The following is a 27728-nucleotide window of genomic DNA, read 5'->3' as shown; positions in this document are numbered from 1 at the left end:
TGGCATGGGTTCCACTGGTGGTACTTGAGGTGGTGTCTGGTGGTACTTGTGGGACCCCCAGACACCTGTCGCCTGAAAACAAGACCAGGAATGTGACCAACAGCAGTCAGCGGCTCAGGTGGATGAGCAGACCTCCAAAGCACGCTTTCAATGTGCTCAGCAAAGTCCTTCTGCCCACCCTGAGCCTCTTACTTGTTGCATCCTATCTGATCTCCCAACCCAGACTAACTGGCAATGATGTCATCACCAGTTACTTCTGGTGGTGCTTTCCAATAGGGGGACCATGCAAAGAGGTACAACTGGGGACAAATGTTGAGGAACGCTGCTCTACTCTGAATAGACCAGTATACTTGCTAGTTGCAGGGAGACACTAGTAGTATAATATACTCACTAGTTACAGGGGGAGTCTCATGTTGGCAACCTTCAGTCTTGAAAGACTATGGTATCGCGCTCTGAATGGTGGTTCTGGAACAGCGTCTAGTGTGGCTGAAAAGGCCAATCCGGGAGTGACAATCCCTTCCACACTGGGAGCAAGTGCAGTCTGTCCCTGGTCTGTCTCCCTGGCTATGGGCCTTCCTTCTTTGCCTCAGACTGTTGGCCAAGTGTCTCTTCAAACTGGGAAAGGCCATGCTGCACAGCCTGCCTCCAAGCAGGCTGCACAGAGGCCAGGGTTTCCCACCTGTTGAGGTCCACTCTTAAGGCCTTCAGATCCCTCTTGCAGATGTCCTTGTATCACAGCTGTGGTCTACCTGTAGGGCGCTTTCCTTGCACGAGTTCTCCATAGAGGAGATCCTTTGGGATCCGGCCATCATCCATTCTCACAACATGACCAAGCCAACGCAGGCATCTCTGTTTCAGCAGTGCATACATGCTAGGGATTCCAGCACATTCCAGGACTGTGTTGTTTGGAACTTTGTCCTGTCAGGTGACAGAGCTTGCGTCCTGAGTACACTTCTGTACTGCTGCGAGTCATGGACTCTTCACTCACAACAGGAGAGGAAACTGAACGCTTTCCACATGCGCTGCCTCCGACGCATTCTCAGGGGGAGTCTAATAGTATACTATTAGTACTTACATCTATACATAGTATACTTACATAGTATACTATTAGTACTTATTAGTACTTATTAGTATACTATTAGTACTATATTATTAGTACTATATTACTAATAATACTAGTAGTATACTATTAGTATCTCCCTGCAACTAGTAAGTATACTACTAGTAAGTATACTGCTAGTGTCTCCCTGTGACTAGTAAGTATACTGGTAGTATACTAGTATACTACTAGTAGTATACTACTAGTTGCAGGAGAGACTAGTAGTATACTTACTCAGCACAGGAAGAGAATGACAAAAGCTCTAAATCTCTTGGAGCACACCAGTATGCCTTCTCCCAGATCTGTGGACACAACACTGCAGCCTTAACAACGATGCACCACCTGAAAAGCCACTAGAATACCTCAGCCTCCCCCCCTCTCACCTTCTGAAGAAACCGCCATCTTAGCCCATCACGTGACCACCAGCCTCTCTCTCTCAAGCGGGAACCCACACATGACAGTTCGTTTTCGAACCGATAAGCCCCGCCCCCTTCAGCGGCTCGCACCTCCTCCTGAGGCGCCAGAGGTCGTGCGAGCCGTCCAATCAGAGCCCGTTTAGAGGGGGCGTCGCCGTCCATGTGGCCACTCGGAGAAGGGAAAGGAGGGGGTGGGGCGCACCAGGCGCGTGCCAAGTCCTATTGGCGGGCTAAGCCTCAGTGGGCGGGGGAGGTGAGTGGGAATCGCTGTTTCATTGGCTGAGAGAAGAGGTGGGGCGGGGCGGCTGTGGAGGGAGCGGGGCAGGTGGTCGCGGGCGGAATGGCGGCGGCGGCAGCTCGAGGGTCGCAGGGCGGGCGGCTGCTCCGGCTCGGGGTGAGGAACTCGGGCTTCGTCCGCCGCCAGTCAGAGGGGAGGGAGAAGCCGCCCTTCGCTCCGGGCAGCGCCGCCTCCTCTCCACGCTCGGGCCAGGGAGGGTCGTTAAGGCGACGGAGCGAATTTGGGCTCGGAGTGGAGGCTGCGCTCCTGAGCGCACTTGCCTGGGAGCAGGCCCCACCCACCACCGTGGGGCTGACGTCCGAGGAGCCCTGCCTCGGCTCGGGCTGTCGGTGAGGCAGACCAGACCCCTGGGCAGGGGCGAGGACGCCTGCTGGTTCCCTGGGTCGGCTTCCGCTTGACTAGCCTGCGGCACTGGAAGCCTCGGGCTGGGGCCTTCAGTGAGCCGCGTGTTTCAGTGGCCTGGAGACGGGGCTGCAGTCCTGGGACACGCGCCTGCCTTCCATAGCCGGGTCTAGGCTGCGATGCTGTGCGCACTTATCTGGGAGTAAGTCCCATTGACCATCATGGGACTTAGTTCTGCCTAGCATTGGGCTCTCAGTCCCCGCATTTCCTGGAAAAGACCACTGCCTGAAACCCTGCAGAGCCGCTGCCAGATGGACTCCTGCACTACAGGGATCCTGTGCTCTGACAGCCCAATCCTCTGCACTTCTGCTCAGACCCTCCCATTTATTGCTGCTGGTCTTGTTGTTTTATTCTTTATTTTACTGTTATTGTATTTTTAAAATTTTATATATTGTACATGTTAAGTGTTGTTAGCTACTTTGGTCACCCATTGGGGAGTAAGGCGGATTACAAATCCAATAAATAAATAATAAAATAGAGTCAATGAGGGCTACTCCCAGTTAAGTGTGCATAGGACTGCAATCCGACTTGGTGTAAGGCAGCTGCATGCCCTTTGCAGTTGCAAAGTACAAGTTCATGCTCAAGATCACTGTAACAACTTGACTTAACCCATTTCTGCCCAGCCCACAGGTGTACACAATTGATCCCTGTTACATATATGCAGTGTTGGACAGAAATGGCTTAAGCCTTTAATGAATATGTGGCTTAATTGATCTGGAGCATGCACCTACTTATGGGCAGAAGAGGTACAGAATCAGGGCCTTGGGCCATCTATACCAGTGTTATTTGAACGAAATTGAGAAACTACCAAGTGCTTAGGTGACCCACTGGAAACAAACTGCAGAGAAGTCCATTGGTAGAGTATTACAGGATGCCATCAGGGGTTGGGCACTGTATGAGGCCTCACTTGTTGGTCCTTGAACTATCAGTATTAGTGTACTTCTCCAGTCTTCTTTGGCTGGGGTTCTTCTGAAGATATGCACTGAAGTCTTATGAATACTTACTGGGGAGTTGGGGCCCAATCCTATCCAACTTTCCAGCACTGGTGCAGCTGCAATGCAGCCCAGGATAAGGGAACAAATGTTCCCATATCTTGAGGAGGCCTCTGAGACTGCCTCCCCACCACAGGATGCAGTGCATACCCCATTGGCACAGCTACACCGGCACTAGAAAATTAGATAGGATTTGATCCTCAGTCCTCTTGAATTCATGAGACTTTCTCCCTAGTAAGTGCAGATAGGGTACTTGTTGTCTTAAGCATAGCTGAGCTCTGTGAATGAGGCCAAAGCGGGGCTGAGATAGAGTGAATGAACTGATTAGTTACAGTTTTATGTGAAATTAGTGCTGAAAGGTACTGAAAGTAATCCATCTTTAGAAGTTTATATCATGCCTTTCTGTCATTAAAATGACACTCAAAGCAACTTAGAACAATAATGGGGGGAAACTAATATAGAAAGAAAACAGGCTCGAATGAAATGGCTTGAAAAGGTGAAGTGGTGGGGGTGCCCCCCACTGAATCCTCAGGCTAAGAGTAGCAACTTGCTGCTCAGAATTCAACCACACTCTTCTTGGACTCAGCGGAATGGGGCTACTGGCAGTGATTGGCAAATCAAAATTATGGAGTTGAAAGAGGCCCAAGAATTGGCAGATTCTCCAACCACCAGCACTACTTTCCACTGGGTCCTCAGATTCTGCTGGGAGCAGTGGTGGCAACTCATGAATCATCTCATTCTTGAGCTATTGCCACCTATTTCCACTGGATCCCCCATTCTGGCAGAGCTGGTAGACTTGGCAAGAACATGTAGCGCATTGCCTTGATGTGGGGAGGGGGAAGTGGGAGCACCTCCCTTCCAGCAACAAGATAACCTCTTCAGACATGCAAGGTGATTGGACAAAGATTGGAAAAAACCAGTGTAGCACAATAATAAAATATTAATGAAACGATGATGAAAGCTATACTAAGAGCCACAATAAAACACAGACTCAAACCAGTAAGATAGAATTCAAATCTACAGATGTATGCTGGAATAATGGAATCTTTGTGGCCCCCATGGAATACTAGACTAGGGAGGGGGCTGCAGAATCTGGGTGTAACTGCAGATAAGGCTCTCCTGGTCCAAACCAACCACATGTTTGGGATGCACTGGAAAGCCTCCCCTACCGATTTTAGCAAGCAGGCAGGCCTGTATAGGAGGAGACAGTCCTTCAGGTATCCTGACCAAAGCCCTTTAGTTTAGAACCAGTTCTTTGAATCCAAGCACCTGGTAATCAGTATAGGTGTTGGCACAGTGGGATCACATAGTCCCAGTAACCAGCCTACACTAGCAACCAGGCTACCTCATTCTGACCCAGCTGAAGCTTCTGAGCAGTCTTCAATCCAACATAGTGCACATTGCAGTAGTCCGATGTCTTCAAAGCATGCATTATCATAGCCAGATCCAGTCTAGCCAAGAATGTGTGTAGGTATGTCAGCCTCTGCTGGCCATGGATGAGATCCAGGTTTCTAAACTCAAAGCCAGGTCCATGAGCACTTCCAAATGATAAAATTAATGATAAGCTAATATCCCTTTTGAGGAGCCTGGAAGCGAGATTGTAGATTTTGAAGGAAAGTATGACTTAGAGAGTCTCTGGCAGAAATATTGTACCAAGTATATTGTACTCCATACTTTTTTCTGAACAAGCAGGAATGTAGTACAGTAAATAGAAACAGGAGTAGCTTAATAGCTGTGCTAAGCTAGTTCTGTTTTCCTATTTTTGTGTTTTGTAGATCTCTAGGAAGACAAAATTCAGCTGGCATTCTTCTGCCTTTTATTCATCCTCTTCACTGGTGAGTTTTTTTCTTCCAGTTTTCATCCCAGGAGAAGGGGAATTGGTAGGGAAGAAGGAGCTGCAAATGTCTCTTTTGGAAAGCCACTTTCCACATCATTTACCACCTGGCTGTGGTTGGGGTGGTAGTGAATAGCACCATGATTAGCTGCAGGAAGATGGCTTCCTACCACTCCTACCCCATCCAAAAAATGGATGCAAGAGAAGCCCCCTGACTCTTGGAACTATCCTGCACTTAGGCAGAAAGGGAAGAACCACATCCACTCCTGTCCTCAGTAACAAGAGGAGTGACTGGATTTGACTTTGTGAAACAGGAAGTAATTGCTATGCTGGTTTAAACATCTTGAGGATTGTGCTCTCAGTAACGCTCAACCCTACTTACTTACTCCTGTGTATTCATGATTTGTAGTCACACTAATCTGGAATAATGGATCAGTTCTGAGTTCAGGTACCTGCACAGTACATTGAACCATCACCCCAAATAGAAAAGGGGTCTCATTAACACACTAATGACACAAGCTATATGTATCTTGGAACCCCAGTATTTGCAAGAGAAGCATGAACGTGTAAGACACGTGCTACATCATTTTTTCCCAACAAGAAATCCGGATGGTACTAATTCCTTGCCAGTATCACACTCCTCAAGGGGAAGAGCTGCTTGACCAAAGAACAAAAGTATTCCTGCCATATATTAAAGGTGCAACAGACCGTATTGGTAAAATTTTGAAGCAAGCGGATATGAGACTGATTTTTAAGTGGGGAAGAAGCGTTATGGGGTGGAGGGAGGGAGGGTAGCAGAACTGGTGGAGCAAAGCTCCACCAGATCCAGAGCCTCCGTGTTGGGCTTGCCACCCTACATGGAGGCTCTTGATTCACTGCTGACCTTTTAGTTGGTGGTGAATTGAGTAGCCCCATTGCGGAGCTACTCTCTTTACCTGGGGGAAGGGGACGAAAGTCCCCTTTTCCCGAGGAGCTGCTGGTGGCTGCCCAAAGTGTGCAGGATGCGGCAGCAGCCATTTTTGGTGCTACTGCAGCCACTTGCCCCAGGCAGCTCAGGATTGGGCTGTACAGTGTTTGATGTTATAGCCCTCAGATAGCCTGACACTGACCAGCTCTTTGTCTTCTACAGCCAACAACCAAACTGTTCATTGATGGCAAGTTTGTTGAGTCCAAAAGTAATGAGTGGATTGATATCCACAACCCAGTAAGTGAAGCTGTTTTTCCTTTTGTGCTCATTTTTCTCGGTGGCAGATGATGGGTAGATTGTACAGTTGACCAGTGCAAGGAGAGAGAGGGTGGGAGTAGTTACTTAGCTTTTTTTCTTAGGGAAAGCATCTGTAATAGAGTTCTAAACTGTATTTCCAAGGGGCATGAGGTTCAGGGGATATGAGATCCACTATTGTTTTTATCTTGAATATGAAAACCTGTTTCTCTTTGTTTTCTTTTGTTCCTCATTATGTATCAGAACCCTGAAATTTTTGAGAGGCAAATTATTTGACTGTGCTCCTAATTTGTAAGTAGAGAAGGTTGTCAAGCCACATCCAAGTGGCTTTAGGTCTCTACAGGAAGAGAAATAATCTGTCATCTGAACATCTGACAGTTTGCCTGTGCTTCTTACTACTTCAGGCTTTAACTGCAGGACACACGTTGGATGTGTTCAGCCTATATATGGTACTCCTGAAGTTACTCTGCTTAAGGTTTCCCTGAGATCTCTTGCTGGTGCAAGCTACAATTAATTCTATGTAGACTCTATTTTGGCTATCTTAGAGCTAGGAGAAGAAATAAAACACCAATTTTAAATTACAGTTGGAATCTGGCTCAACACGGGTCCCCTGGACCTGGGTTGAGCCAGACTTGGCTCTACCTTAACTCCAAAGGTGACCAGAGCAGCTTCCTGAAGCCCACAGTGCATGACTGTCTATGGCCTTTCCAAGTTTCAGCATGTCTTGTAGAGGCAAAAAAAACACAACAATTTCCTGGAAGGCTTCCCCAGGCTTTCCCTTATAAGGTATTTAAAAAGTCACTTCCAGTTTCCCTCCAGAAACTGGAAGTTACCTCTATGAGACATTCTGAAACCATTCAGAGGCCACTGGTAGACGTGTGTGGTTTCTGTGGGCTTCAGAAAGCGCTCTAAAGGCAACTGAACCACAGCTCCGGTTGCCTTCAGAGACTTGAAAGGGGTTGAAACTGCGGGTTTCAGTATCCTCTTTTTCCAGTATCCATGGGGGGGTCTGAGAAAGGATCCCTTGCGTATACCGTGGCCCAACCTGCATATGTTTATTAATTTTTAATTTTTAAATTTGTGATTTCATCTGTTACTTGTGTCAAGGAATTTCTTTTCTTACAGATGGAAAAAAATTTATTGATAAATTTATGCCAAGATAATTGGTAGGAGGTGTGTCAAACTCATTTCATACAGAGGGCCAAATAGCATTCATGATGTCTGCTGAAGGCTGGAAGTGATATCATTAAGCGGGTCATGACCAGAAATTAGCACTTAGGAACTCCGATGCAAATGACAGTAAATACATGAATCTTGATCATGATATGGGGGAGTCCAATTATTGTGCAGGCTGCCCTTTCAGAAGTGACACCTCAGCACAGCTCAGCAGCTGATGATGGTGCTGGGAGAGCCTGAGGGCCGGATAAAGAGGTTCCGTGGACTTCATCTGGCCCTTGGGCCTTATGTTTGACATCTCTGTGTTAAGGCATTCCTGAGTTGCTAGCAAAGTTATAACAACTAATCTTGTGGAGTTTTCTGTTCTGATAGGCCACCAATGAAGTGGTTGGTCGTGTCCCTAAAACTACCCAGAGTGAGATGGAAGCAGCAGTGGCGTCATGCAGAAAATCTTTACCGAATTGGGCTGAGACATCAATTCTGAGCCGACAGCAAATCTTCCTGCGATACCAGCAGCTCATCAAAGACAATCTGGTGAGGAACTGGTTCTAGATTCATTTTGCTGTTAAATAGGAATTATAATAACCCTTTCTACGTTGTAAAGGTGAGCAAAATAAAGGTTGCAAGCCTCTTTGCACATTAAATAACTTTAAACAGCGCAGGAGACACATTGTGTTTTTCCATATGGTTATCTTAGGCTGCCTAGAAACATGTGGGCAAATGTTCATTGTATTTGTTCTTTTTTTTCAGCCTAACAGTTTCAGTACCTGATGGAAATGTTTTCTTGGGAATGCAAAGGAGAACATTTGCCTAAGCCAACCATGTAGTTTCCACAATTTCCTCTTCCCTTTACCTCCTCATGTTGACATCGGGTTGTTAGCTGCATCTGGGTATGATGTGGCAGCAGGATTATGGGAAGAGAAGATACCCCATCCGAAACCAGAGTAGCTGAGAGATGACTCTGGTCAGCTGCAGATGTAGTTATAGATCTCTTTGTAGCAGTTTGGTCAAAGGCAAACCAATCAGGCTTAGCCAACATAAAGCTGCCTAACCATATGGGCTAAAAAGTGGCAGGTGAAATAGCAGTTTATTCTCATGCTGAAATATTCACATGATCTAATCAGCAGCTGCACTGCAATTGCAACTAGGATTGAAGGGATGAGTAACTATCCATGCCTAGTGGTTGTAAAATCAGCACTTCCTTGCTGTGGTACTCAGACTTTGCAGAACAGGGTGTCATGTCATGTCTTCTAATTCCATGCGGGAGGTTTCCATGATTCTGGTTGCCAGCTTTGCTGTGGCAAGGGTGGTGAGCAGGCATTGAGGAGGTGCCCTCAAGATCAAGAGATGGGAGTGTGAAGAAGCGGGTTGTTCTTGGCTGTGTTTGCAGGCACCCTGGATGCTTTGACTGAGCATGACCAGACAATTGAGCCCTGCTTTTTCTTCTCCCACTCCAGAGAGGGATGCGGAGGGTGAGTTAGGGGTGTGTGGAGGCGGAGTGACCAGGTCTAGCCAAGAATTGTGGAACATTGCATGGGGTTCCTGGTTTGCACTTTTGCTGAGATGTCCTTTTTCATCTTCTTGACTTCTCTTTACTTCTTATCTTCAGAAAGAAATTTCAAAACTCATCACTTTGGAGCAAGGGAAGACCCTGGCTGATGCTGAGGGAGATGTATTCCGAGGCCTCCGTAAGCTGCTGGCATACACCTCTTGGTGCAGATGTGAAAATAGCTTTGCAGATTCAGGGAAGATTGGGAGACTGCTGAGTGACAAGAGTCCTATGACTCTTAACATATTGCCTGCTCGTGACTTTTCTAGAAGAGATTCGCTTTATCCTAGGAATTATAAACAGCATTTATGTTTTCTTTCTGTGTCAAGCTACATTTTTTTCTCTTTGTATATTTTGCTGGTTTGGGTAGCCTAGGATTTTGTAGTCCATATTTTCCTACTTGGATAACCTTGTGTCATTAGTATTATGCATATTTCCATAGTGACAGTTGTATGAACCTTACTCATTAATGCCATAAAGGGAAGTGATTCTCAAATAGACTGCTGTCACAGTCAAATAGGAAGTACCATGATGTCAGTGGTTGTAGTGAAGGGGCTGTAAAGGATTGCTGAATCATTGCAGTGTTGTAAAGAGAGAGAGTCTGAAGAGCAGAAACTCAGACTGCCACCTTTTTTCTGTTACAGAGGTTGTTGAACATGCATGCAGTGTGACATCCCTTATGTTGGGTGAGACACTTCCCTCCATCACTAAAGACATGGACACTTACACCTACCGTTTGCCTCTGGGAGTATGTGCAGGCATTGCACCTTTCAATTTCCCAGCCATGATTCCTCTTTGGATGTTTCCTATGGCCATGGTGTGTGGAAATACTTTCCTGATGAAACCTTCAGAACGCGTGCCAGGAGCCCTCATGTTCCTTGCCAAGCTGTTGCAGGATGCTGGTGCCCCTGATGGAACATTGAACATCATCCATGGACAACATGAAGGTAGTTGCAGTCCAGATGTCAAAGGTCTCCAGGCTGCAGTGTATAGGTGGGAAGGGCTAATTATTAGATGTTATGGGGAGTATTTATTTATTTAAATGATTTCTATCCCGCCTTTCCCTCTGAACAAATGGAGTGCTCAAGGCTATGTGCAATACAGACCAAAAAAAGGTAAAATGCCAAAATAGGAACAAAAACAATTAAGTGCAACAATTCTGACAATCATACGGAATAGTACAGTTAAGGACACACTCCTAACCCACTTTCTAGCACTGAGGTAATGGCAATGCAGCTCCAGACTAAGGGAACAAACATTCCCTTATCTTAAGGAGGACTCTGTGAATGCTCCCCCACTGCAAGATGCAGCACATGCCCCATTGGCACAGCTGTGTCAGTGCTGGGAAGTTGGTTAGAATTTGGGCCTAAAACAAAATTAAAATACAGTCACAAAACCCCAAGCAACTAGTTAAGAAATATGTGCCACAGACCTAAAACCATGTAGTTGGAAGCACAAATGCAGATTAGTGTTCCCAGTTGATCAGTGTACATACATTGAAAGGCTAGAACAAAATCCACCCTTTTACCAAACTTGAATTCCCCTATTTGCAAGTGTGACTGAGAGAGATGCTAATCCTGATCAAGTGATCATTTATTTGTGTGGTGATTTGGGAGTCAGGAAGGCACTACTATGGGGTCAGGGAAGTCAAGCAGATGATTCAAAAGTTATTGGACTTCTAGTTTTAGGAAAACCCCATAGGACAATCCATGTGCCTGAAGGAGTGCAAGAGGAGAAATAATTTGGATTTTTTTTTTTTAAAGAATGCAGTTGCTATGGCGTGAGGAGGAAGAAGAGCTTTTTAATGACAAATTGTAATAAACTGTTTTGTGTGTGTTTTGTTTAAGCTGTGAATTTTATTTGTGATCATCCTGATATCAAAGCCATCAGTTTTGTGGGATCTAATCAGGCTGGAGAATATATCTATGAAAGGGGTTCCAAGAATGGCAAGAGAGTCCAGGCCAATATGGTAAGCCCAGTGGCATTTCTGTTTACAGGAAAAAACTGTTGGCTGTGCTGCAGAAACTTTTAAAATACCAATGACTTTATAACATAGAACATACCTTGATATGTCTTCTCAATGAACTCTCAGATTCTGAAGTGAACTTTATAAGCCACTTTGGGCATTTGTTTTGGCATGAGAAAGGCGGGATATAAATTTCTATAACAGTAATATAATAGTTCTTTTTCTTTTCTGTGTATTGAGATAGATCACAAACACATTAATTATGTTGTGGGACTGGAATGTATCCTGAGGTCTTCAAATCTAACCCCCACCCTGAAACTGGATTTGCTTCTGGGTCCAGTGCAGTTTTTGACTTTGAATGGCTTTGGATGGGGTATATGTTGGGTGCCTTACTCTGAATGAATCTGCTGACTCACTGAATTTGGGTCCTTACATTGGCCAAAGTGAAGCCGGTAGGGTCTGAAGACAGGACCTTCTCTGAAGGCACTTCTGGGTTGTGCAGTCCCTCTCTTATAAGGCCCACCCACTCTTATTTCTGAGTAGACCAGCTTTTTTCAACCACTGTGCTGCAAATGGTCTTCAGGTGTGCCATGAGAGTTTAAGGGAGGGTCATATATTAATTGGACCACTGGGGGATGTGAGCCCCGACTGGCAGTGCAGTGTGCTTTGTCAATTTGTAAAAAACTGGTAGTGTTCCTTGACAGTGTTAGCACCTTCTCTATGTGCTGAGATGAAAAAGGTTGAAAATCACTGGAGTAGACAAACAGAGGCCTGTGCTACAAGATAACTATCTTGTACGCCTTGGTTGTGATCCAGCACGTTGTGACTTTTCACTTTCACCTTCCAGTGATAGTCCCTTCATGTCTCCAGAGCAACACTTCATGGGGCATGTGGGGCTGCCACCAGAAAAAAAAACTGGTTCCCCCTTCCCCTCAGATTAGCCCTTGGGGAGTGCTTTGTGTTCACACCCAGGCCTCTTGGGAAATATATTCAAGGGAAAAGCAGAAAATCTCCAGAGCCTTTCATCAATCAAACCTGCAAAAAACTCTGTACTTACTGGACTAATTTAAATGGTAGTTAATGTTTACGTGTGACCCCAAAAATGCCTGTCTAGGGATCTGGTCGACTTGGTCATGGTGGACATAATTCACAAACTGTCACCATAAGAATAAAAGGAGGACAGGAAGTGACTCATGTAATGACTAGAAACAGTGATATTAAATAATAAAAGAAATAATTAGAAAGATTACATATAATATATAATTATGTAATGCATATAATTAGAAATATTAATTAATTAATTAAAAGATTCTAGGCCAGGGGTTCCCAAACTCCTATGGAGTGTTTGTAGGGGAGGGGCAATGGCAGTGACATGATCTAGGATTGCGCCTCTGTTGGGGTCAGAAGGGGGAGGTTTTTACTTAGTCTATGGTGGCCTCCAGGGGGGTGCGGGGAGCCCCACTGTTGCCTACACAGGGCACCCCAAACCTCTAATTGAGTTAAAATAATGATTGGAAACCATTTCCAGTTTTCAAGTGTGAAACCGGAAGTGGTTTTCAATTGTTATTTTTATTCAGTTGGAGGCTTGGGGAGCCTTGCAGAGGCATCTGCGGGTCTCCCCATATCTGGAGGCCAGCACAAATGTCTGTAAGTAAAATCCTTCCCCTTTTGACCCCAACAGTGGCGTGATTTTGGGGATTGCATAGCTGCTGTTGCTCCGTTCTGCCCCTTAAGGGACCAGAGAGGAGTGCTTCCCTGGCTGGTGGGTCATGATCCACCTGTTTGGGAACCACTGGTCTTTGCTCAAAGCAGTGTAAGACAATAAGAATTAAAAGGTTAAATACAATTAATAAAAACATTTAAATGAACCCATTAAAAATGATACAGGAGTAGTTGAAAGACGTAAAAACAATAACAACATAAAAGCAGCAACTGATGGCCGATAGGTACTAAGTTAAAAGGGGGTCCTTATGAGGTTCCTCCCTCTCCAAATGCCAAGCAAAATACTTTTTAAACCCTACTGGAAACCACAAAAAGATTGCTTACTTATGAAGATGAAACTTCTCACAGAAAAGCAAGGTGTTTCCTGGAAGAGACAACACTTGACAGGATGCAGATGATACCTGTTTGTGAAGCTAGAGAGTAATTCAGTTCCAAGGGAGAGAGAAATTGGTTGTAGCAATCCTCTCACATGCACACCCTCCTGCACCTCTGTTTATATTCCAGCTTACATCTCACTTAATCACTTATCCATGGATTGGGTCTGGGCGCCCCCTCCAGAGGTGAAGGGAGCTCTGCCCAGGTCTCCTAATGCCTTGTAAGGCATTAAAAATGTCACCTCTGGTTTTACAGAGAAACCAGAAGTTGCATGTTTTTCACTGTCAGGCTCAGTCTGAGCCCAGCAGAGACCATGGACATCCATCCATGTACCAAAAAAGAAAACAACTCTTTTTATCTATTTCTATCTCTAATCCAATGGAAAGCAAGGACATAATAGTAGATCATGTTAGAGGAAAGGAACTGTCACTTGATTGATAGTTATCTCATATATTTATTGAACTTTGACTCTGACTTGGGGGTCAGTTGTTAGACATATTCTAGCTGAGGTTGAGGTGATGCAAAAGTGATTGTAATTGACACTTGGCTGTCTGTTATAGAAAGACTAACAGCTTTGGAGAACCATGATAACTGTACATTCTCAGCATAGTGCCTTTTTACCAGGACACCCAAATCCATTGTCTTCTGGAATACAGAGAAGGGCAGGCGTTCCAGCTAACACAGATCATGCTTACCATGAGATAGTACAAGGAACCAAAGTTTGGTTCACAGGATCCAGCACAGCGTCTGTGACAACATGGTGATCATTTAAACCCTGCAGCATGAAGCAAATCCCATTTGCTGAGCTTTGCCTAGATAAAATTGTACTGCTGCACGTCTACTTCTATCTTGTAGATGGGAAAGCTTGTAGTGCCTCTGGTGACTGACATCTTGAATAGAAAGGGTTTATATATCTCTGAAGTGCTGGGGAGAGTTGGTCTACCCAGTTTTGAAATATATGTTTTATTTTAGGGAGCTAAGAACCATGGAGTAGTGATGCCAGATGCCAACAAAGAGAACACCCTGAATCAGTTGGTTGGAGCGGCTTTTGGAGCAGCTGGGCAACGTTGCATGGCCTTATCTACAGCAGTCCTTGTGGGAGAGGCTCAGAAGTGGTTGCCAGAACTGGTGGAGAGAGCTAAGAAGCTGAGAGTTAATGCAGGTACTGAAGAATTTTGCATCATCCATGTTGAGTTCTCTAATGGCAGATTAGGACGTGTGTGCTAATGGAGGACCTGGGAAAGTGGAGATTGGGTCCTGGTGTAAGTTGCTGCCACTGGGATCCACGCCCTTGCTCCTTCCTTCCCCCAAATGCCCCCTGCCTTCCCCCTCTGTCCCCCACACCTCCACCAACAACCTACAAGCACCTGGAGAGGCTTTGGGAGCTGCACAAGCTGTGCCTTGGCCCATTTGCAGCAGTGGCCCAGCAGCACATGATAGTGACCTGGCTATCACGCCACTAGAAAGTGACCTGCACAATGGAATGCGAGTTTCAGCGGCTCAGGGTGACCATCGAATGAGGCCTTAAGTTCCCAACTTGCATCCTAGTTCTGTTCAGGAGATTTCGCCTGAAGTTGGATGTAAGTTGGAACAGTGCTATTGCGGCTGTGCAGAAGCACTGATGCAGCCTCCTGTAACTCAAAGACAAAGTGTGTTGTTAAATTGTTTGAAGCAAACTTGTAACTGAAGCTGAAGAAAATGATGTACTAAGTGCCGAATAGAATTAACCCATTTCTGCCCAGCCCACAGGTGTACACATTTGATCCCTGTTGCGTATATGTAACATTGGGCAGAAATAGCTTAAGAATTGGTGTTCCACAGACAGCTTTCTATTTCAAGTTTATGTAGTTCGTTTTGGGCTCTGAGTTCTCTCTCATTTGTGTGTGGGGGGGGGGAATGAATCACTTGTTAAAAAATAAAACTTTAGGCTCTGAGCAGCTTTTGTGTTTTATTATAGGAGACCAACCTGGAGCAGATCTGGGGCCTTTGATAAGTCCCCAGGCCAAGGAGCGTGTCTGTCAATTGATTGAGAGTGGTGCCAAGGAAGGAGCTAGTGTTCTTCTTGATGGACGAAATATAAGAGTGAAAGGTTTTGAAAATGGCAATTTTGTTGGACCGACTATTCTGGCTAGGGTCAAGGTAAGGTGGCAGGATATGCTGATCACTAGGTACAGTGGAAATAAGCACTTTTAAGCTAAGGCAGGAAGAACGCTATCTGTTTTTTAACTGAGTGTTTTAGAAGACCAGTCGTCTTTTTGATCCTGAAAGAGCTGGTATTAGTTCTATTTTCTCATGTGATTAGATTGAGAGAGAGCTGCCTGCACACTGATAGAATCAAGAAGAGTGATGGTTGATATGTGGTGGGAGCATACAGATGAAATAAGACTCCATTTTCTGAATGATAAATGGCAAGTGGCACATTGGGGGATACAATTTGAAGATGCTGGGTTTTGGAATGCCTTGGATGTGACTGTCACATGAGCAATTTTTTATCCAATCTGGTTTGGATTGTGAGGTGAGCTCTATCCCTGCAGCTTTCACAGAGTTCAGGGGACTACCTCCCATTTTGCAACCTTGCTCCATTCCTCCTTGCTAATCCTCAATGTAGCTGAGAGAAGTTGAAACTATACTTATCTGTGTCTGTTTGTCTTCTACACTGGAGGCTGTTTTTTCTGTATGTTCAGTACTGGACAAAGTTTGTTGTTGCTGTTTCTATCAGCCCTTCAAACTAAGCTAAGATTTAGGAGGGAGTGTATCAAGGTAGAGAGAGGGGCTCTCAGCATCTGCAGACTGATCCAGGGCAGTATCTTCTAGTGGTTAGCATGCTCACTCCCTTCCTGGTCCCTCTCCTTCCCTGTATGAACTCACAGCTGAATGGAGAAAAGCCTTGGTAGAATGTATCTGCTGCCATCAGCTCAGGTAATCAGGTAGGCAGGGGGACATCTGGGCAAAAATCCCTTCCCAGGAAAATACTGAATCTCAGGAGTTCCCATCAAAATTGCTCTTCTAGTAGTGCCTGCAGAGCAAGGAGACCAGTTACCAGGCAGAAAGGGATTAAAATATAACCAGTTTTATTGAAAAGATTAAACAAAAATTAAACAGACTAGCAAAAGGAAAAGTTGAAAAGTGTGGGGAGGCAAAGGGTTGATAGATGCTGTGGGTGAAATTACTGTTAATAGGCAGCAGATGGAGTTCCCACTATGCTTGGCCTCTTCCAAAGTTTGCACATCTGACAAAAATGGACAAATGAAAATTAAAGATGTGATGCTCTTTCCTTGACTCATGACCTGTGAGTGGGTGCTTCTCTTGGAGACTCACTGGGTAAGCTTGCCCAGCAGATTGAGAGTTTCTGGGGATGGAACTCTACCATGTAGGAAAAAAAAATACCATAAGCCTCTCTGAGCCATGGGAGCCAAGTCCTATGAAGAATGAAAACAGCATGGTATGTGTAGCCTGGAGGAGACTGAGGGGAACTATGAGAGCCATCTTCAAGTTTCTGAAGGGCTGTTGCACAGAAGATTTGCTTTCTGTGGTTGCTGAGGGCAGGACTAGAACCAGTAGGTTAAAACTACAGGTAAATACATTTAGGTTAGACATGAAGAATTGCTTTACTGTGAGAGCAGTTTGAACAGTCTGCCTCATGCTGTTATGTGCTCTGCACTGGAGGTTTCAAGCAAAGGCTGGAGTAGTCCTTGCATTGAGCAGATGGTTGGACTAGGTCAGTGATTTTCAACCTTTTTCATCTCATGGCATACTGTCAAGGCACGCAATCAGTTTTTTTGACAATTGACAAGACACACCACACTGACAGCAGGGGCTTGCATCCCCCAGTGGCCCTAACTAACGAATGATTCTCTCCCAAACTCCCGCTGCACACCTGCAGATCATCTGAGGCACACCAGTGTGCCATGGCACAGTGGTTGAAAATGGCTGGACTAGATGATTTCAAAGAACATTTCTAAATCTAATATTCTATATAATTCAAATAAAGCCTGAATTGGCAACCAGTATACCAGATAGAACAAAAAACCCGGTAGGGGTGACATCTTACAAAGGAAAGGAATGCAGTTAATAATGTTAATAGGATTTATGCCGTATTTCTCTAAAATGTACCATAGTTGAAGCTCCTTCTGTCTTGATAGCCTGACATGACCTGCTATAAGGAGGAAATCTTTGGACCAGTTCTTGTGGTTCTGGAAGCAGACAATCTGGACGAAGCAATTGAAGTAGTTAATAAGAATCCCTATGGCAATGGAACAGCAATCTTCACCACTAATGGTGCCACCGCTCGGAAATACTCCCATTTAGTGGATGTTGGCCAGGTATGTAAAGGGTAGTTCATGACAAACAACTCACAGTATTGTCTGAGCCTCAGAGGGGTTATAGTTCATCCATACAGTATATGCTTTATTGGGTCCCAGCTTCAGTCTCTCGCATCGCCATTTCTTCTCAGCCCAAGCCCACATACCACCACTTTCACCACACTGTGGTGCGTACTGATCACCTCTGTAACATTGTGACAATATTATGAACGGAGACTGCAAAACACCACATTGTTCAGTGGGTGAGCATGAATTTGAATCATGGGTTCTTTTAGAACTCTGCTTTATTCAGTGTGTCCTACATCTGACAGCTTTTTTCTACATCTGACTTGCTACATAATAGTTTGTTTGGGTTTGATGCAGGTTGGTGTGAATGTTCCAATACCAGTGCCTTTGCCAATGTTTTCCTTCACTGGTTCTCGTGGATCCTTCAGGGGTGACACCAATTTCTACGGCAAACAGGTACTATAATTCATTACTCTTTAAAAAGATACTGCAGCAAATATTCATAAAAATGTAAGTGTGTAAGTCATCTGAAAGTTAGGAAGGAAATCCACATTGTACAAGACGAACACTGGGAAGGAAAACAAGTTAATAACATAGTGTTTGAGGGGATGAACAAACAGGAAAGTATCCATGAGGAACTCAAAGGGAAACCCCCTCTTGCCATAAGGTTAAAAAAAGTTGCCACAAATCAGTACAAACTTGCATGACCCTCTAACATTCAGTATCAAATCCTTGCTCTTCCTTTGTTGCAGGGGGTGCAATTCTACACACAGTTGAAGACAATCACTTCTCAGTGGAAGGAAGAAGATGCCACTGTTGCCAAGCCTGCTGTAGTTATGCCAACCATGGGGAACTAAAGGCAGCTTGTTAGAGATGCTGACTGATAATATTCACTTACTGTGATGCAGGCTTGGCTGTTTCCTGAAGTGTACTTAGAAGTACAAAGACCTCTTCATTTCAAATCAAAATATTTAGATTATTCCATCTATGTATGGGGCTAACTAAGCTAAATTTCTCATGTAAAAGCAATATTCCACTTTGAGTAATCAGACAAAAGCAAGATTAGGTTCTTCTGTCCCCCAATCATGTGAAGGTGAGACTTCAAGCTCTTTTTTCCCCATGTAATGCAATTATTTGAGTTGTTACTATTCTTTTCATATTTGTGTCCTGATCTGTAAGAATCCAACTCATACTTTTTCCCAAGAAACTATTTCAGAGAAGCACATTTTCTCAGAACTAAACAGTAAACTTCAAGATAAAAAAATCTGATTAGCCCTTAAGGCCTTCAAGAAATATATAATACTCTTGGGATAGCTATTTCATACCTTGTGAAGAATCTGTGAAACCTCCACATCATGCAGACAAGCTGTCTAAATAACAGACTTTTTGTACTTTACTCAGCAATGTGCCTACATACCATTTATACACTGAATATTTTTAGAAAGAATGTGTGTGATGTTTTTGGAAGTGCAAGACCATTGTGACACTGGAAGCAAACAGTATTTCTTCAAGAAGGAATTGTGCTATCGCCATGGGTGTTACCATGATTACTTCATGTTGTATAACATTACGAGTAAATGGAAAATTAGCACAGATTAGCTATATGTGCATCCATAGGATAAAGGCAACAATGATGCTACTTTGGTTTCTGATAGGCTGTAAAGCAGTAAAATATACAAAGTACTTAATTGTATTTGCAAATCATACTGTTTATTTTTTATTCTCTAATCAAACAAATTTGATGGACTTTTTTATTCTGCCTTTTGTAAGTAGCAAGTGATAACACAGGATAATCAGTATTTTAATTGGTTGTTCATCTGTATACTAGAAGAAGGTCTCATAATGGTGTTAATCATGAATAAAATACCTATTACATCAGAATCCTTCAAAGCTTTCTTTAAGACAACTGTAGATGTGGGACATACTTCAATAGCATTAATTCCCCCACACTCACCGATCTCAGTTATGTTTTGGACTATAGCCAGAAGTCTCTTCCCATTCCACTGTTGCCTGATGTCATCAAAACACTTTTATTAACTTCATATATATTTTTCTGGGATTCTTTTTAAAATCCTGAATACTCAGTCCTCCAATACAAACTCTTTAAAGTGAAACACTGAGGTAATTGTATCTGAAGAATTTGTTTCAGTCTTAGAAGAAAGCCGAGTTGAAAGAAGTGAAGGATTAGAATGCAATGAAAACAGAAATACAGTTTCATAGCTGCAGCATTTAACTTATTGATCTAAGGCCGAGGGAGAAGTATAGAAAACAAGCTTTAATAACTTCAGTTTCTTATCAGCCATCTTTGTCTGTCTGGCTACTGTGGTACAACCTGAATATCTGGAAGGACCGTTCTAGAGCAGGTTGATTCAGAAACTGGTACCTGCTGAGTAATGAACGTTGAGCTGGGAGTAGTATCATCTTTGGAGCTGTGAAAGGAAAACCGTGATAAAAAGTTAGCACCAGCATGCATTTTATTCAGATTAGCCAGACCACTGTCTGCTGTATCTAATATAAGAAAAGCCCTGCTGGATCAGGTCAAAGGCCCATCTAGTCCAGCTTCCTGTATTTCACAGTGACCCACCAGGTGCCTCAGAGAACACACAAGATAACTGCATCCTTGTGCCCTCCCTTGCATCTGGCATTCCTAGTTAACCTACTTCTAAAAATCAGGAGGCTGCACATACCCATCATGGCTTGTAACCTGTGATGGGCTTTTCCTCTCGAAATTTGTCCTCCTTTTAAAGGCATCCAGGCCATTACGTTTCTCATTCAAATTGTGCTCACTGTTATAGCAGCATTTTGAGCCTTTGTATTCAGGATGTTCCTCACACACACATACACTTCTGGGAAAGTTCCCTCTCATGAGCTTCCCTCTACTGCAGAATTTCTGATTATAACTTTTGCTCTTTGGGGATAGCGTGTCTAGAGCAGGGAGTCTCCAAACTTTGGCATTAGTGCCACATCATATGCTTGATAAAATGTCAAGGGCCAGAAAATACATACACAGAGAACCAATGTGCTGAGAGTTTGATTGAATACAAGTGGGTGGGGGTGGAATGAGGTGGGAAGCAGTAGGCAAAAGATGGGGGGGAATGGAATTTGAAAAAGGACTGGGGAAGCAGAGGGCAAAACTGATTTGTATAGAAAGAGGGGGTAATGGATTTTGAAAAAGCATCAAGCAACCTACAACACAAACTTCTTTGTCTCTGTTTCTGCTCCCTATAAATTTATTGTAGACATTATATTCCAGATCTCCCATCATTGGTATTATCTCATTCAGCCACTAGAGGTGCTGAATGTAATGCAATATAATGGAATAATTTCTTTGCACTATGTTCAGCACCTCTAGTGGCTGAATGCAGTATATATCCATACCTAGGAAACCTGGTAATGTGTCTTTTGAACTATTTTTAGCTCTGAGATGCTGGGGAACCTCAGGGTCCAGATAAAATCCTTTGGAGTTCTGGATGTGGCCCCTGGGCCAGGGTTTTAAGACACCTACTCTAGAGAGTGAATCACAGACTTGCCGACAAAACTGTTAGGGCCCAAAACTAGCTAAGCCTAGAAGTAGGTAAAGTGTAGATGTAGTCTTAATGATCCAAATACTAAGGCTGCAATTCTATATGCACTTACCCAAAAATAAGCTCTACTGAGCAGAGTAGGACTTACTTCTGAGTAAATATGTACTATTCTAAATGCTGTTACTCTTCAGCAGATATCTGATAAACAAATTCATTCAGCTGTTTCTTCAAATTTAAAACTAGCCATGATGGTAGATTGGTTTGCTTATGTAACCAAGATTCTTTTTAACGGAAAAAGGTGACAAGCCACTAGGAAACTCAGGAATGCGGAAGAATTTTCACAGGAAATGAGCTTACATGTAAACACTATACATTCACTGTTTCACTTGTCTCCCTTTCCTCATTTCTTTAATAGTAAGAAGGACCAAGCCTGTATTATCTAACTACATGTTCTATCCCTGCACCCAGCACCCATTTTTCTCAGCCACAGGTCTCCCCTTTCACTCTGCTTCCCATGAGATGGTTGTTTCCAGTGAATAGGATAGGATTACAGTGTCTTACTGAACACAATGGGCTTACTTCTGAGTATTGGCATCATCACATGCCTCTAAATCTTGGAATATATATCTGTGCATGAGATATGCAGATATAATCTTTCATCTTCACTTTTGATGGGGGCTGGATAGAAATTAGGCTCCATTATGCTGCCAGTGCTGCAGCCACTGCAGCATGGATCTTCCAGTGCTAACAGGATAACAGGTAAAGCAGCCATGCTGCAGATAATTCCAGAAGACTTCATCCTTTCTGGAAACTGAATCAACATTGGCATACTATAGTTGGAAGTTGCAGTGGCTCCCACAACAACCGGGGTAAGTTAAATGTTCCCACAGAAAAGAGCGAAGAGCTACAAGTAATGTCCATTTGGTATTCTTGTGGGGGCTGCAAATAAACAGAAGGGCCTGTACATATCCTTTTTTAAAGTACTTCGTACAAAAATAAAAAGTCACTCCCCCAGCTTATGTAAACCTCATGTAATTTCAAGTATATGCAGAGTGGGCTATTCAAGAGCAGTCAACTGTGCTCATCATTTGCCACTCAGTAAGCTTGCTACTTGCTGTCTTTGTAAGCTGGGATCATTCCCAGCACACTCCACATTTCCTATTTCATTTAAAGAGCCCACAGAGAGGAAGGGGCAAGAGAAGGTGACAGTTACAGAGTGAGCAGCTTGTACAGCCTAGTTCCAACTTACATAAGGCTGTCCAGAATGAAATCCTTACATACGGTAAGTTGGGGAGTGCTTGTGGTTAGAAATTTAGAAACTGGCCTGATCACTCTGTTACTTAGTCACCAAGGGTGTTATACACTATTGAATATGCACTTGCACCAAAAATAAATGCAATTACTACAATACTGCTGGCTGTACTGCTAACAGTTAGTATTGGTTTTTCACAAGAAGTGCTACTATAAACTTGTAAAATTGGTTAGAGCAAGGATTAAAGTGGCGTAGGAAAACTAAACATTCAGATTATTTAGTTAGCTGTCTTTCCAATGTTTAAGGTGACATACAACCAACAAACAATTCAATAGATAGCAAGATCAGATGAATAAGATCAATGAGCAAGCCAAATGTGAACAGTTCAAAGTGCAATCTCCAAGTTTCTCAAAAGTTGTTTGTACACACCCTAAATCAGAGTTAACTGCTTGTGTAAATGAAAACCTTTATCCAGACTCTAAAGAAAAGTTAGCTCTTAGAAGAGGTGTTCAACTTGTAGGATGTTCAAATATGTAATCTTACTCCTTTTCTATTAATAACTAGATATGTATAATCTCTTACCCAGTTTTTTGTGCTTCTGCAAACTTAAAATAGGATGGAACTACAGGAACCAAAGCTTGACTGTATTTCCTATGAAACACACAGAGAAATCTTCAGTTCAGTGGGACATTTATTAAAACTTCTTCCATTCTTATGGTTTTTCTTTGTCATGAGAGTTATATCAAACAACTACAAATGATACTGATCCGTTATCAGACTCTCATATGGACTGAGCTCAAGTTTTGGTGAGATGCAGCAACACTAAACACATTTGCAACATACTTAGAGAAAGAGCAATTGTGTGTGTGTTCTCTTCAGGTTATTTAAACTTTTCTTTTGAAATATGAAAATTGTCAACAACAATTTTGCAATGTACCCTTTCCTACTTGTACATGGAGGACAACATCCAGTAATATAACCAATGACAATTCAATACTGGAAGCAGGGCTATTGGAGACTTCATACTTCCACGGAGAAGTTCTTTTCCCAGTGCTGAACCATACTCATTAACCAGTTGCAAAGCAAAATATTTTTTTTGTTCCCTCCATCCCACCCCACCAACAAAAAAAACTTTTTTCTAGTTTTGAATAAATGACTACCAGTAAGATGCAAAACTAGACATAAAGCTATAGGCAGTGTACCAGGACAGTGTAGAGCCTTGCACTCCCACTCACATTACAGAATTCATTTAGAACTGCTAGGAGGTTATAAACAGTTGTGAGTTGTCACCATGCTTATCCTGTAAATTTTTAAGCTTGTTACAAGAGCATTCTTGGTGCACTCCTGTGCAGTTTTCCTTTGCTGTTTGAAAAAAAAAAAATCTGCATGTGTGCCAATTCCCCTGCCTACTGAGGATTTAACTTTATGAATCTGATGAAGTAAACTGTCATTCACAGAAGTTTTTGCTGCAACTAATTTGTTTGTCTTTAACAAAGCTGTATGTTTTTGCTGCCATAATCTAACATCACTATCCCTCTGGAAGTCAGCCACTGGCAGATATGATATAACTCCATTGGGGGGGAAAAGGAACCTTCACTGTATATTCAATATTCTGTTATGAAACCATGCATTGAAAAAGCAATAAAAAACAGCCACAGCTAAATACCATGAAGCATGGGAAATATTCAGATGGGAAACTGAAATGCATGACCACTAGAGAAGGATCTGAGAGCTTGCAAATGCATATTTCAGACCCACTCACATATGCATGTCAATCACAATGACTTGCATGTATGAATGATCAAAGACAGACCTTTCATAGAAACACACTGCTTTTCAATTGAATTTTCACACATTAACCCATTTTTGCCCAGTCCACAGGTGTACACACTTGGTCCCTATTGTATATAAGAACGTTGGACAGAAATGGCTTAAGTGATATCCACAAACTTATGAATCAGTCTTCCGATTCTCCATAACAAAGTCTAACATAACAAAGATGTGAGTTTGCTTTCATTTTTTGGACCCTTTCCCCTATATTGATTTTCAGTACATAAGTAGGGAGTAGTAACACAAGAAACAGCCCTCCTAAAAACTGGGCGCATGTCATGTTCGGTACACTATAGACCAGTGTTTCTCAAACTGTGGGTCGGGACCCACTAGGTGGGTCATGAGCCAATTTCAGGTGGGTCCCCATTCATTTCAATATTTTATTTTTAATATATTGGACTTGATGTGACTGCATTTGGGGAAATGTGACAGATCTGTACTTTTAACAGGTTACTATGCATATGCTTTTGACAATGGTAGTCAATGGGGCTTACTCCTGGGTGAGTGTGGATAGGACTGCAGCCGAGGATTGTTAAAAATTTTCCAGCTTGATGATGTCGCTTCTGGTCATGACATCACTTCCGGTGGGTCCTGACAGATTTTCATTCTAAAAAGTGGGTCCTGACACTAAAAGTTTGAGAACCACTTGTATAGACAGTTTCCATTTGTGTGCACATAATGCAGTATTGGAAAAAATATAACTGCTAAAATATATAATTCATAGTTACTGAAACAAATGTTATAAACATTACAGCATAAAAATGACAGTATAAGCGCAATTACTGCTGTTAAGGGTAGCATGGACTATTTTGCTTTATCAAACATGTGCTCCCTTTCTTGCACAGAACATAGTAATGAATGTCGGTGCAAATTTGTCACCACTTGCTGAAAATTAACTTCATTAACCATTGTTCCTCAGACTATTTCTACAACAGTGAACTAGGAAAAACCTTTTACCCTTCCAGCGCTACTAATTAATCCTGCCAGTAACTTTGCCAAACACTTTTGCCTGTAGTCACTCTATCACTTGAGTTTTCTGTAAAGAACAGTATTGGCGTCATTTGTCAAACACTACGTAAGCTGTCCTTTTTTACAAGCACCCAAGTCAAAAGGCACAGTATTTCAATGTAGTTACAATGAAAACTTGCTTCCCCATCCCTTTATCATTCTGTACTGTTCAAATTCGGGCTTCCTATTATGAATTATCACTTTTAAATATTACAAAGGCACTATCAGGCCCTGCAGCCGCAAGCATCTCCAGTTTGTTCACGTGTGTTTTTTCTTCCATTCCACATTGTAGATGACTAGTACAGGCAAACTGCCTGGAGCAGGCAACACACTCTGAACCCACTAAAACTAATACTGTCTTTTTCAAGGTGCCCAATTGGTCCCATTTCTCCACAACTGCTGAACAGGACAAGGGTCCATCCAGTAGATAGCCCAGAGTTTTACAACCTTCATTCTCTATAACAAACAGGACATTACCTTTGACGGAGGCCATTCATTTTTGCAAAGAGTAACCTCAGAACACTTTCCTTCTGCTCCCAGGTGAGTTCAGAAATATCCACTTTTCCCTTCTGAATATTAGTCCTACAGGTAATAGGTAAGAAGATAATTTTAAAAAGAAACCATTGTTACTCAACATAAAATCTGCAATTATTGGGCTTACAAATTATCTTCAGCATATACAGAGTTAACTGGACTTACAGATTTTACTCACTCATATAGCCCTGAGTGCACAGATAAGATGACCTTATACTGATCGTGTAATGGTTTTTAAAAAATTCTATAAAAGTAGAAAAAACTGTAAGATGAATAAACAACTGTTTTTATTCAAAAGTTCAAATGTCTTCAGGTATTCTAAATCTTAATCTTTTATTGATTCTTTGATACACCATTGGAATGCATTATATAAATAGCATATAAGCTACTATGCTCAGTTTTGGCTAGCCTATAATGAAGGGCTCATAGTCCAAATATAAGATGAAGGATACCTTTAAAAATATCCATACCAGTAAAGACCAAGATGTCTACAAACTTAGGGGAAAACTGGATTGTCACTATCCTTTTGTCACTAAAGTTGAACGGACGGGTCAAACCAGCACTTCAGACTAGAAGCAGATTATCAACTAGTGCAATTGTAACCTTACCATTACCAATATAAAATGCCTCAGTAGAGTATGTGAAATTTCATAGTTAAGGAATACGTTGTTCATAAAAGCCTCTTTCTAAAATACACTAAGATCATTCTTGACTTAAACCTTGAAGTAGTACAAAGCAATGCAAAATCTAAGAGACATGCCCAGGATCCCTTACTGCAGTAGTTCCCAAACTGCCAGCTGTGACTCCCCAGGGAGCCACAGAAACCAGCCAGTGGAGCTGCAGAATTCTCACAAAAAACCCACCACCCTATACAATGTATAGGATTATAGGGCAGCCACAGCCAATGGCCCAGTAGGTCACCTGTCAAAAACATTTGGGAACCACTGCCTTACTGTGCCAGTGAGGATGACAAGATGTACCTCATAGTGCATTCAGAGTTGTGATCTTGTATCTTCTAAGAGATCTTACCTCTTAGAACTGTGGTTTTCAAACTCTCTGGGATTTTGGAAACCGCAGTAAGTCCTTGCAGGGGAGGGAAGGGAGGCAGCGGGGGCTGCAGGGACTGGGATGCACTCACCAGTCCCTGCAGCAGCCACCTGGGGGTGCAGGAAGCCCTGCGCGAGCGTCTGCAAGGCTCCCCAGGCTTCTAAAAGTGAAAGTGGAGCAATCGTGCTCCACTTCCGGTTTTGCGGAGGTGGAGTGCGATCCCTCCACTTTCACTTTCGGAAGCCTGAGGAGCCCTGCAAACACTTGCACAGGGCTCCCCGAACCCCAGGAAGGCTGCTGCAGGGACCAGTGAGTGCATCCCAGACCCTGCAGCCCCCTGAGCAAGGCAATCCTGGGGATCGGGTTGCTGCCTTCCCCCCGCCCCCACCCCTTAAGGGGAAAGAGGCCAGGGCCCTCAGGCCAGATTGAATACCACTGTCTTAGAACACACTGTACTGCCGTTTATAGGATAAAGGAAGAACTTGGGCCAGATCTGGCTGGATTATCAGTGGGATTTTTTTTTGTCTAACATTGCTACCTTGAGCACTCCAATTATTCAGTGGGAAAGGCAGGATACCAATCACTTAAAACAAATCTTCCTATAACATCTTTGCTTTTGCTTCTTAAATCTCTCTCAATAGTTGTGGTATTGCACATTCATAGAAAAGGAGAAATAGTAAAGCAAGCAAAAGCAATCTAAATAAATCTGGGGAAGGAACAGACTTAAGCTCCATCCTCAGGAACAGTCCAGAGTCTTTTTTTTTAAAGGCAATATGTTAAAATGGGAAACATTTGCCCTGCTTACAGCTGTAACAACTCTATGCCTATATACAGGTTCTCAGATGTTTCAGCACAGACAATACTGCTCAGATGCAGTGGCACTGCTGGGGTGATGCAGGGGTTTAGACTTGCACTCAGGGGCTAACATCACTACTCACCAAAATTGTGAAAATCTTCGTATTTTCAAATACCACCATTATGTTATACATCACTTATATAATTTAATGCAGAATGCAATTAAACAAACCATGTTGAAATATCTATACTCTATCAAAAGTTATGGCCAAATAACCAGAAAAGGAAAACACAACTACCTTATGTTACTAAGGGCGCAATCCTAACCCCTTATGTCGTAGCATAGCATGGCATAGCTG

General features: G+C 43.1%; 3 protein-coding genes across 5 annotated transcripts in view; 1 reads left to right on the top strand and 2 right to left on the bottom strand.

Moving 5' to 3' along the window:
- Positions 1-1564, bottom strand: part of LIN52 (lin-52 DREAM MuvB core complex component) — a 103914-nt gene extending 102350 nt beyond the window's left edge. For all 3 annotated transcript variants that reach the window (XR_010793547.1, XM_066612044.1, XM_066612045.1), the window contains exon 1: positions 1483-1564. Coding sequence is in view for 2 of the 3 variants with exons in the window: in XM_066612044.1 (XP_066468141.1) it covers positions 1483-1501 (19 nt within the window). In the remaining variant the exon portion in view is untranslated. The remainder of the gene's footprint in view (positions 1-1482) is intronic.
- A 266-nt stretch (positions 1565-1830) lies between these two features.
- ALDH6A1 (aldehyde dehydrogenase 6 family member A1) lies at positions 1831-19260 on the top strand. The gene is made up of 12 exons (XM_066626932.1): positions 1831-1909; positions 4983-5042; positions 6171-6245; positions 7812-7973; positions 9049-9127; positions 9633-9935; positions 10836-10957; positions 14024-14213; positions 15009-15190; positions 17194-17373; positions 17737-17835; positions 18132-19260. The coding sequence occupies exons 1-12, from the start codon at positions 1856-1858 to the stop codon at positions 18234-18236; spliced, it is 1611 nt and encodes a 536-aa protein (XP_066483029.1). The 5' UTR covers positions 1831-1855; the 3' UTR covers positions 18237-19260.
- The window catches only part of BBOF1 (basal body orientation factor 1), a 29029-nt gene continuing 20364 nt past the window's right edge, over positions 19064-27728 (bottom strand). Inside the window, exons 9-11 of the mRNA XM_066623957.1 lie at positions 25471-25575; positions 22738-22806; positions 19064-19808 (exon numbers count right to left, since the gene is read on the bottom strand). Coding sequence (XP_066480054.1) covers positions 19697-19808; positions 22738-22806; positions 25471-25575 — 286 coding nt within the window. The 3' untranslated portion in view covers positions 19064-19696. The remainder of the gene's footprint in view (positions 19809-22737; positions 22807-25470; positions 25576-27728) is intronic.

The sequence above is a fragment of the Tiliqua scincoides genome, chromosome 1, assembly GCF_035046505.1.
Source record: "Tiliqua scincoides isolate rTilSci1 chromosome 1, rTilSci1.hap2, whole genome shotgun sequence".
Lineage (NCBI taxonomy): Eukaryota > Metazoa > Chordata > Lepidosauria > Squamata > Scincidae > Tiliqua > Tiliqua scincoides.
This window is presented reverse-complemented; position numbering and strand designations above follow the sequence as displayed.

What these genes read in the sequence shown, in the direction of transcription:
- ALDH6A1 (XM_066626932.1), top strand. Translation starts at nt 1,856, where the DNA reads ATGGCGGCGGCGGCAGCTCGAGGGTCGCAGGGCGGGCGGCTGCTCCGG. An exon ending in GGCGGCTGCTCCGGCTCGGG is followed by an intron (nt 1,910 to 4,982) that starts GTGAGGAACTCG and finishes TGTGTTTTGTAG; the next exon opens with ATCTCTAGGAAGACAAAATT. An exon ending in CTATTCTGGCTAGGGTCAAG is followed by an intron (nt 15,191 to 17,193) that starts GTAAGGTGGCAG and finishes CTGTCTTGATAG; the next exon opens with CCTGACATGACCTGCTATAA.